General features: G+C 38.4%; 1 protein-coding gene across 3 annotated transcripts in view; it reads left to right on the forward strand.

Annotated features, from left to right (window-relative positions):
• Positions 1–3,664: 3,664 nt before the first annotated feature.
• Positions 3,665–12,197, forward strand: part of WASHC3 (WASH complex subunit 3) — a 50,334-nt gene continuing 41,801 nt past the window's right edge. For all 3 annotated transcript variants that reach the window (XM_053582969.1, XM_053582970.1, XM_053582971.1), the window contains exons 1-2: positions 3,665–3,869; positions 4,428–4,526. In XM_053582969.1, coding sequence (XP_053438944.1) covers positions 3,819–3,869; positions 4,428–4,526 — 150 coding nt within the window. In that variant the 5' untranslated portion in view covers positions 3,665–3,818. The remainder of the gene's footprint in view (positions 3,870–4,427; positions 4,527–12,197) is intronic.

Genomic DNA, 12,197 nt, shown 5'->3' on the forward strand with positions numbered 1-12,197 from the left:
CTTCCGGAGGTCCGGGAGGGTGCCTATCATGGGTCCCGGAGCAGCTCTTCCGGAGGTGGGAGGGTGCCAATCATGGGTCCCAGTGCAGTTCTTCCAGAGCTCCAGGAGGTGCCGATTACGGGTCCCGGCACAGCTCTTCTGGAGGTCTGGGAGGGTGCCGATAGCGGGTCACAGCGCAGGTCTGAGTTAGCTAATTCTTAAAGAGAGTAAACTACTTGATATGTAGTCCAGCCAATCCTGAGCCAGTATCACCTCATCTAATTCTTCTCATGCACCAAGCCATTATTTCCCTCACACTAAATCAACCCAGGGCCAGGCATCAGACAACTAGGCACTTCCCTTATGCCGAAATCCCACCAGAATTAAGGAAACTAGCCAATCATCAAGAGCTTACCCCACCCTACCTTGTCTTTGCAGCAGAAACTCCAATAAAACCTCTGAGATAGGCTTTGTCCTCACTTCTGCTTCTGTCTCCTGACCAAACTCTGGTGTTTCCCCTGAGGCCTTGCTTGGCCTGTCATGACTTTTCTCTTGGGAAATGTAAGTAATAAATTCTTTAGATGACATTAGCTTCTCTCTGTCATCACTCAGTCACCTATATAAATAAAAATCCTATGGGTACAAATGGGACAGTGAGGATTTTTCCCAACCCCATCAAAGATAGCAGAATTATCATTAGGTTGTTTGGTGTTTTACTGTGGACTCCTTGACTATAAATATCTTTAGGTCTTGTCCCTGTAGGTAGTTAGCTTTCTAGAGAGGAATCTAGTCTCCTGCCTGGAGGATATAAACTTACAAACCAGTTTTCTGTATGAAGTTAGGAAAGCCAGAACAATTTAAAGGAGTGGCCTGAAAAGGGTAAATTCTTAACACAATTGAAATAACTAGATTAGAATTCCTTCACTTAACCAAGTCTCAACAGACAATTTGTATCACTCCTGGGGGAGGAAGTGGGGGAGAGGGTAAGAATGAAGGACTTTTCATTTTAATTTCTGACTTTTATGAACCAAGACAATGGCTCTCTATCCCATCCTGAAGCAGAGCAGGGAGAAATACAAAAGAAAAATGGGGGTCCATTTCTCATTATTTCCCCCACCTAAGAACTTAATCATGATAACATTAATAGAAATTTTCCAGTAATCTGCTATGAAAACAAAGCCCTGAAAAAGTGAAAAATTCTTAAGATTTTTTTTTTTTATTAAATGGATATACAGAATATGTAGGCTCTGCCCTTTGAAATCAGTGTCCATTACAATGTACTTATTTGCCTCCAAAATTCACGATAGTAAATGAAATCTGGTAATACTTTTCATTTTACCAGCTCAAGAGAGACTGAAAGAAGGAGTGCATATTGCAAAGTATATTTGGTAGTTGGCCCAATCTTCTGGCTATAGATTGTTTTTAATAGTCCCAGAAATCTAGCTATTAAAATGTCACTGGCACTGCTGTTGGGAGCTGTGGATGACTGATGAACAGTAATCACCAGGAGTCCTAGGAGGCAGAAACAAACTGCTACTCTTCTGCTATTAACTAGAAATCACATCTTCTAGCATTATATTTGTCTTTTTAAGAAGCCAAACCACTTTTTGAAGTTTTTTTTGTCAATTTGCCAACTAAGAACAGGTTCATATCTCTATAATCCTATACTATATACAATCAAGTGTTTGTTAGCAACAGGGATATGTTCTGAGAAATGTGTGGTTTAGGCAGTTTTGTCACGTGAACACCAGGGAGTGTGCTTACACAGACCTACATGGCATAGCTTCCTCCACACCTGGGCTGTTCAGTGTGGCCTATTGCTCACAGGCTACACACCTGTAGAGCATGCTACTGTACTGACTATTGTGAGCAATTATAATACAATAGTAAGTATTTATGTATCAAAACACAGAAAAGGTATAATAAAAATATAATCTTACAGGAACACTGTTATATGCAGTCTTTCGTGAATGGAAACATTGTTATGTGGCCTATGATTGTATATAAATAGGACCTTATCATATATGCGTGTGTACATAACACATATACATATATAAGTATATACAAATGCCCTGCTACTAATATATAACCATAACCATGAAGTGACTGTTTGGTTTTTGTATTTTTTTTCTCCTGGCTGGGAGACTTTCTTGGCTCTGGAGGGAAGGCTAGGCTAGCCAGTTGGGTATTCTGCTCAGGGAAGATGATTAGGTGAGTACTCAAAGTTGTTGAGTCCCCCTAAATCAAGAGTTCATGGAATATCAAGTCAAATGTGGAAGCACAAAGGTCATTAGGCCCAAATGTCATTTTACAGATACTTAGGGTTTACTATGGGTCAAACACTGGGCTAGAGCCTTCATAGTGAACAAGGCAGAGTCTCTGCCCAAAATTGATAATCTATTAAGCATTTTATGCAAACAAGCAAGTATGATATGTACCAAGATAAAGTTAAGCAGAAGATGCTTTAGAAACATACATTAGAAGAACAGTTAAGTTTTGGTGGGTCAAGGAAAGCTCTATGGATGAGATGGATGGTAAGACTTCTGCAACTGGCTAAGAATAGAAAGATACGAGAAAGCCTTTTATCTAGTGGTGATAATAAAAAATAGCCAGATAAAATAAAAATCATACTTTTCATGGAACTGTTGAAAAGCAACAGCCTCAAAAGCAATGTGAGAAGACCTTAATGAAATAAACTCTATATAGATGTCTGCATCTAGAGGGTCATAGTTAAGCAGAGAGCTGTGGCATTGCCATACCCAGAGAGAAGGGCCTGGTCAGCATACAGGAGGGTGGAAGAACAAGCCTTCAGGACCCTGGGAGGTTTCAGAGTGAAGAGGAGACTGGTTGAGACTTTGCCAACAATATAAGCTGGTTAGACAGACTTGGGTCTGGAAAGACTTCAGTCACAAAAATCACTTAGGCTTATACACACACACCCCCAAGATTGCTAAAAAAGCAGCAAGGAGGAAATACTTCTGGTAAGTAGAGGAAATTAAGAGAAATTGCACATCCTCATGGTGCTCCGATTCCTGGGCCCTGATGAAGTTGAATTCAAAAAATCATCTCTAACTATGGCCCATTCCTCTCTAACTCCATCACTGACAAGATCAAAGAGCTCTGTCCTCTGCTGGAGTTGAACTGGATTAACTGCAGGTGAACTCACAGTCAAACTCTGAACCAAGATCTTCAAATTCCAGGTACAAAGCTCTTTCCACATGACTGACCTGCCTTCTCAAAGATCTCTCAAAGGTGGCTGTTACTTCCATGGCTTTGTTCCTCACTTACAGTATTTGACATTTTATATGATGTTTTAAAGATCTTTAAAAACAAACCGTATAACCTTTCTTCTTCAGAGCATAAAACCTCTCCAGTGCTGCGGGCTCCATCTGACTCAATCTTTGATTTCCCAGGTCTTCTAGCTAGCAGTCTCTTAGCATTTAGTAAGATAAAATATATAGAGATAAGCTATTTATGTAACAGACATGACTAAGCAGGGATAACTTCAAAAGGACATAATTCCTGACTCCTTTTTTTTACCCCCTTTTAAAGATTTTATTTACTAAAACAGGAACCTCCCAACATCCCGCGCTTGACCGTCACAAGAATCAAAAACTACCCATCCCAGAATGCCGAGCGAAAAGGCGAGCCCCGAGGAAGCCGCCGACTGATTGACGGGCGGAAGCCGCCGACTGATTGGTGGGCGGAAGAGTTTTCTTCCGGCAGGAAGGGCCGGGGGGGCGGGCCTGTGGGGAAGTGATGGGACGGGCTTACCGGGTTGGGCGGGTCCCATCGGGGAGGGGTTTGTGGGAGTCCTGCGTCCCCCGCCTGCAGAGGAGATGGATGAGGACGGGCTGCCTCTCATGGGGTCAGGCATAGACCTGACCAAGGTTTGTAAAAGACCGAGTTAGACTTCCGGTGACGGGGAGGAGGATGGGGAACCGACGTCCGGTGCCCGGGGAGACCTCACCCCTCCGGGACCCACACCGTCCCTGGCCCCGGGCCCCCCTTCTGCCTGCCTCAGGAGGGAGATACCCTCAGTTCGCCTTAAAAAGGGCCCCTCCTTAGCTGATGTAGAAGACGATCTGCCTCTCCCAGCCTTCGCTCCCCATGTCACGTGTCTCTATGGCCCAAGTTGGCAAGGCAGTCTGCTTACGACCTCTGACCCTACCACTTTTATTCATCCCTCAAGTTTGTGTGTATTTATGTGTATTGCTTTTAGCTGCTAAAATGTGTGCGTGTGAATCTAGACCCTATGCTAAAACTCTTATTTGTCTGTCATCTTCGGACACCCACCTATACTTTAAGAAAATAAGTTAATGACTATTCACACCCCTTCAAGAACTTCATATCACACAGCAAAGTCCCTCATTATGTCCAAATATCAAAAGAATGGCTTGGTGTACAGTCCACCTGTACGAAATCCTATTTGTTTTTACATAACACAGGTGCCGGCTATTCAACAGAAAAGAACGGTGGCTTTTCTAAACCAGTTTGTGGTGCACACTGTGCAGTTCCTCAACCGCTTTTCTACAGTTTGTGAGGAGGTAGGTTCCTTGATGATGGTTTAGAGTAGCCTAGAAATCACCTTGTACTTTAGAAGTTGACAAATGGAATAAAACAATTAATCTTTATGTATTCATGTATCATGACCTCTTGTCACCCAGTTGTGTAATTCTCGTTGATTCTGGTTGTAATCAATCCTGCGCTCCTTCTCTACCGAATTTGTGTTCTAAAGGTGTTTTTTGTTTTGTTTTGTTTTGTTTTTTAGATTAATGTCAGGATACAAAGAAATAGGTTACAATGTTTGCATTTGTTAGATTGTGTCCCAGGCCCAAGAGATATGCCATACACCCTAACATTGTGCCCATTAAGAGGGAGCACACCCATCCCCCCTCTCCTCTCGCCCACCTCCCTCCATCTCCCTTCCACCACCTCGAATTGATTGGAGTCTTTCTGGTATGTAGGCTTGTATTAGATCATCTACTGGCTTCTTACAAGTACTGAATACATTGAATACTTGCTTCTCCATTCTTGTGATACTTTACTAAGAACAATGTGTTTCATGTTTTAGAGATTTTTATGAGATAGTTTGGTCAGGCTTATTGTAATTAAAGAGAACAAAGGAAATCCAAAATTTCACAGTTTAAAAAATATTTTATTTGGAAATCTGTTATTTGTTTTCCTGCACCAAAAATTTACATTTACATTGTTTCAGTTTAATTAAAATTATTTGACATTCCTGATCCAAAAGATGGCTAGGGGAGGTAGCCTAGAAACATAACTTTGGGATCAAATGTCATTACAAATTCTCAACATGGACAAAGCAGAACAAAAAATATATATATTATGGGAAAATAAAAATAATTTCTTCAAATGACTTGTGAAACAAGGATTAAGTACCCAGTTAGGGATTAGGTACCAGATCCAAGAATCCATGTCTTTTAAAAAGCTGAAAAAGAAGATAGACAGGGAAATGAGAGACATGGGTTGAAATTGGATTTAAGGAAAGATAAAGAAAAGTAAATGCCGTGACTTAGGTAATTTACAGATGAACATTCTATCTTATATAAAGTATAGGCTTAGCAAGTAGAGTTTTTATTAGCTGGGTACTATTAAAGAAATTGCATGGAGATAGGAAAACTGTTTTTACTGCTGTAAGATTCTGTTGTTTCTGTTGATAGCAAAATTTCTTCTGCCTTCTAAGACAAAAGTGAAATATGATAATAGAATAAGGGGTTCAATTCAATGCAGCTATTGCCAAACACTAGGTGCTTGCTTCCAGTGAATTTTATCTTGCACTGCTACCTCTTTAAATAGGATATGGAAATGACAGTAAAAAACACCCTTCAATTTTTATACCAGAGCAAGGTAGATTAAGTACATGGAAAAGGACTATCCCAAGATTGTTAGCAGAAAGGAGCAAATGCTCAACACCCTGAGGATAGTCCTCATCACCAGGTTAAAAATTAGAACAGCAAAACAATAAACAAACACAGCAACTTGACTGAGCTGCCCAGAAACAAGGATAGCCTCTCACCTTTATAATGTCTGACAATTTTTGAGTAAGTGCTGTTTATTGACAACTAGATCACAGAAAAAAATAATAATATAATTTCTGGATAGCTTATGAATGATGATTGACTCAGACTTGTTACAAGTCTAGAATACTGGATTTTCAAATAATTTTTTTTTATTTTCTGAAATTTCTCCTTTTTCTAAACTCTTTAAGTATAAGCAAAAGGGCTGAGAATTCTCACACAATTAAAAAATTTTTTAGAGCTCATCTTCCACATTAAGTTTTTGAGGCCATCATTGGACTTAACCTTTAATCAAATGATCTTTTGCTTAAAATCTTACTTGTTCTTATCTCTTTTATCACTGCTGGGCTTAAATGTCAGGTGCATCTTAATAAAACTATTGATTGCTTCCTTTGCTGACTTCTAGGTTACGTAGAACACAGTGGGATATACCAAGAGATATATTATTTTAAAGTGCTATTTCTCCTTTAGAGAAATAGATATGTAAGCTGGGTATTTCACAACCATGAAAAATGTGTTTTGTGTTCCCATGTTCAACTAGTAACTCCACATTTCTTTCTTTCATCTTTTTTCCACTGTAACAGAATGTACTACCTTAGAAATAAACAGATAAGAGAATTTCAGCTTATCTGACGAATATCAGGTACCTTGTAAATTCTCCTGTTATCACAAACCAGGACATTTCAAGGTAAATGAAATCCTCATAAAGAGGGCAGCACCTGTGGCTCAATGAGTAGGGTGCCGGCCCCATATACCGAGGGTGGTGGGTTCCAACCCAGCGCTGGCCAAACTGCAACAAAAAACTAGCCAGGCATTATGGCAGGCACCTGTAGTCCCCACTACTTGGGAGGCTGAGGCAAGAGAATCGTCTATGCCCAAGTGCTGGAGGTTGCTGTGGGCTGTGACGCCAGGGCACCCTACTGAGGGTGACAAAGTGAGACTCTGTCTCAAAAAAAAATCCTCATAAAGAGGATGATTAAATGGATGGGAAACATTGTTACCTTTCTGTTTCCTCTTGCTAAAACTTTCAAAGGTAAGGACAGTTGCTGCCATTCATCCTGTGACTTACATCCGTAGTCATCCACACTTCAAAGCACTGGTTCTCAACCAGGGGATGTTTAGCAATAGCTAGAAGTGTTTTTGATTGTCACAACTTGAGAGTCTACTGGCATTTAGTAAGTAGAGACCAGAGATTCTGCTGTCCATCCTGTACTACACACACTAGACTTGTACAACAAAGAACTTTTCAGTCCAAATGTCAGTGGAGAGGTTGAGAAACCTGCTTTATAATAGCGGTTTGAGGACTGTAGAAAGAAAATGCAACAGATCTAAATATCTTCGAAATGAACTTCAGTAACCCATAAATGAAGCCAGGCGTAGTTTCTCAAGTGATAGTGACTCCCTAAAGAGTATGTATGCATGTGTGTTACGGCAATAATTACATTGGAACAGACTCAAAACCATTTATTAGGCTGCATTATCTTTGATAACCAGAGGTTCTTTCTTAAATATTCTGTGGACACTTTGGCCGTTAAATGAGAACGAATTAATGTTTTTAGGTGGATAAAATAAAATGCATAGGATTACAAAAGAGACCAGTTATATATTTTAAAACACTTTAAAACACTAACAACTGTGATAATAGTAGTAGGTTCTTTATATTAAAGCATTCAATTATATAATCTGTCACGGCTGTCTAATAAACGGAATTTTGAAATATTATAAAATCTTCAGGCTAGGCACCTGTGGCTCAAGAAGCTAAGGCACCAGCCATATACACCTGAGCTGACGGATTCAACTCCAGCCCAGGCCTGCCAAACTACAATGATGGCTGCAACCAAAAAATAGCCAGGCATCGTGGCACGTGCCTGTAGTTCCAGCTACTTGGGAGGCAGAGGCAGGAGAATCGCTTGAGCCCAGGAGTTGGAGGTTGCTGTGAGCTATGATGCCGTGTCACTCTACCCAGGGCAACAGCTTGAGGCTCTGTCTCAAAAAAATAAATAAATAAATAAATAAATAAAATCTTCAACAATTGTAATAAAAAAATCTGTGATTTTTATTGGTGACAGTCATAGGTCCTAATACTTCTGTAATTTTTTTCACTAAATTTAAAGAAAATGCCAAATTTAAGTTAGAGGTGCATAAAAATAAAGATAGAACTTTTTCTGTCATCCAGATTCATATACTCCAGATCAGAACCACTTTGTAATTTATCTACTTGAAAACCAGATCAACAAAAGGCTTTTCCTCTTGGCTTGGGGAGATCTTTGTTAGGATAAATTATGTTATTTTATTATCTATAAAGGTATTATCTATCTTCTCTAGAGCTGTTTTTTTGAGAGTCTAAAATATTAAATATGTTAATCTGAAAATATAAAATCTTTTCCTATGCTACATATAAGTTTTCAAAATCATTTCTTGACATACCCAGCATCATTCAAATGAATTTGTACATTAATAACTAGACTACCAAAACCAATATATAAACAACTACATGCCCAAACAAAAGATGAAACCCAAATATAGTCTAGCAAGAGGGATGGGAGAGAGGAGGTGGGAGGAGGGAGGGTGAATGGCTAGATCTCAACTAATGTGCACAATGCGAGAGTGTTCAGCATACCTTCTGGGTGAAGGGCTCGACTACAATATGAACTTTACCTTAGAATTGAAAACAATGTAACCTAAACATTGGTACCCTCTTATTAATTTGAAATATGAAATTAAATTTAAAAAATAACTAGACTATTTTGAAAATTCTTGAAACTTAATAGATGCAGTATAAAACTAAAATTTTCCTAAAATATTCTTTGTGTTTGTCAGTGTGTATATTTATGTTCATATAAAACTTAGGTGGTAGTAGCAGGAGCAAGCAAAAACTATTTGACATACCAATTCCCATAATTATTTAAATTTAGAAATTTTATTCTTAAACTCTCAAAGATATTCAGGCAAGTTTTTGTTAGTGTGAGATAGAGTTTTAGTATGTTGCCCTTGGTAGAGTGCCATGGCATCACAGCTCACAGTAACCTCAAACTCTTGGGCTTAAGCAATTCTCTTGCCTCACCCTCCCTAGTAGCTGGGACCACAGGTGCCCACCACAATGCCTGGCCGGTTTTTTTTTGTTTGTTTTTTGTTTTTGGTTGAAGTTGTCATTGTTGTTTAGCAGGCCTGGGCCGGGCTCGAACCTGCCAGCCTCGGTATATGTAGCCAGCTCCCTACTCACTGAGCTATAGGCACCAAGTCTCAGACAAGTTTTTACAGGTTAAAATATCAATGGTTAGATCACTCCCTTGTTTACATGAATAAATTATTCGTATAATCTTGTTTTGTTGAAAAAACCAGGTCATTTCATTTTGGTGAGTTTTGATTATAGTAGATGATGGTAGTAAAATGAATGGTAAAGCAAAAGAGTGCCATATTAGTTAAACTAATCTGTGTCCAAAAAAGAATGAGAGAATTACTGCTCTTGAAAGTTTATCATTTATCAACAATGATGTTTCAAATAAACATTTTCATCCTTAGGCCCTTATTTACTAAGCTCTGTATTTTAGTCCTTAGCCTATGCTGTATGAGCCAGGGAGTACCCATTTATGACAAGTTTGCTTTATAATCTAATCCTGAAAATTCTTTAAGACCAATTTTTTAAATAATTCCAGATAAATAGCATCTATCTTAGGAAATTCACCAAGATTCGGAAAATATGATTGCCATTATACAGCACAGTAGCATCTTAGAAGCAGATTGACCATTTGTTAACAATGGATAATAAAAATTCTGTCTATGCAATGCACAAGAGTTTACCATCATGTTTTAACAATGTAAAGTTCTCCCAAAAGTCAAATGAAGAGGATGGTTTCAGATCAATTTATTTTACTTGTATGACTCAGTTTTGTCATCTTTAAAATTGGCATATAGTTCCTACTTCATGTGGTTATGGTGTAGATTTTGAATGATATGTTGCATGTATAGTGTAGCATACATAGAAGGTAAATGCTCAAATGTTTATGTTTATTACTGCTTTAAAGTACATATTTATATAAGTATACAAAAAATTAAATTTTAATTCAGTTTTTTTGTGTCTTTTGGGGTTCACTTTAATCAAACCAGTATATTCATGTTTAAGTTGGGCATTATTATTCACTTTACAAATTAATTTGTTGTAGGATTTCTTGTCTAGTAAATTCGGGTTGATTAAATTAGCCAAAAATTAAATTCCATGGTTTTCAGGAATACAGCTAATATTTATTCATGATACATTTTATAAGCCCATATTTATGTTAATATAAAAGCTTTATGTGGGGCGGCACCTGTGGCTCAGTCGGTAAGGCGCTGGCCCCATATACCGAGGGTGGCGGGTTCAAACCCGGCCCCGGCCAAACTGCAACAAAAAAATAGCTGGGTGTTGTGGCGGGTGCCTGTAGTCCCAGCTACTCGGGAGGCTGAGGCAAGAAAATCGCTTAAGCCCAGGAGTTGGAGGTTGCTGTGAGCTGTGTGAGGCCATGGCACTCTACCGAGGGCAATAAAGTGAGACTCTGTCTCTACAAAAAAAAAAAAAGCTTTATGTGGAAAAATTCTAGAAGTCATGCTTAAACTTAGATTTGATATTATTAATACTAGACTCTAATGTTTTATTTCTAGATTATATCTTTGTGAGTATCAAGAGGCTCATTTTAAAACTAAGTAGCCTGTAAAGAAGCACTAACTACCCTGTGCCTACTTCCAGTTTTCCCCACTTCTCATTGTGGGTTAAAGTGACCACTTCTCAGGGTATTAAAGTTTTGCTTCTTAGTCATGATCTTGATAATACCCCAGAAGGCAGTTGGAATGCTGTATGTATGTCAACTAGAAAACTGGCTAACTGCTCTTGGACTGTATGACTGAATAACAATGTTTAGGATCAGGGAGTTTTTTAAAAAAATTCTTATGAAATAAGATATTTTATGATGTTACTTTTATTTGTGTAGGTGTATATGTATGTGGATAATTTATTTTTTATTTAGCTTTTTTTGAGATTTGCATGTAGGGATTTTTTTTAATCATTTTTTATTAAATCATAACTTTGTACATTGATGCATTTATGGGGTTCAGGGTACTGCTTCGATATACGATGTGAAATGCTTACATTGAACTAAGTAACACATCCATCACAATTATACTCATTTCTTAATCGTTTTGAAATGTACCATTGCATCATACACATTAGGTGAGGTCCCCCCAAAAACCCTCTCTCCTCCCTGTATATGGATAATTTAATCATACAGAGTAACTAGAGCCTGGCAAGCTCTTCGATCTGGTCTATGCTACTTTGTTTTTTTTTGTTTTTTGTTTTTTTTGTGAGATTGAGTCTTACTATGTCATCCTCAGTAGAATGCTGTGACATCAAAGCTCATAGCAACCTCAAATTCTTGAGCTCAACCTCAAACTCTTACCTCAGCCTCGCAAGCAGCTGGGACCATAGGCACCTACTACAACGTCTGGCTATTTTTTTTGTTGCAGTTGTTAATTGTTGTTCAGGTGGCCCAGGCCAGGCTCAAACCCGCCAGCCTCACTGTATTTGCATGGCGCCAAGCCTGTTCTATCCCGCATTTTGATGGTAGATTGCTTCTTTTTCCTTCTTTAGTACTCTGATTTTTTCTCTTTTGTTTTAATTCTTTCCAAAATGAATTACTCATCTTCCAATTTCATCTCCTTTTACTTTTCACACTTAAGAATTATGCATATATGGTCTCAAGTATATGTTTAAGTGATGGGCTGTCCTTAATGACTTTTATTCTTTTCTTTTGTTTTTTCTGAAGAATTCCTTCATTCATCAACAAATAATTTTTAAGCTCCTGTTAAGTGTCAAATACTGTTCTGGGCACTAGAGGAACTGCAGTGAACAAAAGGCTCTGTCCCGGGTTAAGCTTACATTCTGGTCCCAATGAATACTGCTCTGGTAATGAGTTTGCTAACGCTGAAAATATCACTTAGTTATTAGTGGATATAATTTTAGAAAATAACCATGAAGCATTCTAATAAAGGTAATAGAATACTTGAGTTCCCATTCCTACCATGTAAATAAGACAGTGGTGATATAGTAGAAAATGAGTTACTGTGGCTTGTATTAATATTTTCAAATCTGCCCTTTGTTGTTCTTGTTAACCTTAACAAGTCTTTGGTTTACCTTAACCAAAGACT

This window comes from Nycticebus coucang, chromosome 3, assembly GCF_027406575.1.
Source record: "Nycticebus coucang isolate mNycCou1 chromosome 3, mNycCou1.pri, whole genome shotgun sequence".
NCBI classification, from domain to species: domain Eukaryota; kingdom Metazoa; phylum Chordata; class Mammalia; order Primates; family Lorisidae; genus Nycticebus; species Nycticebus coucang.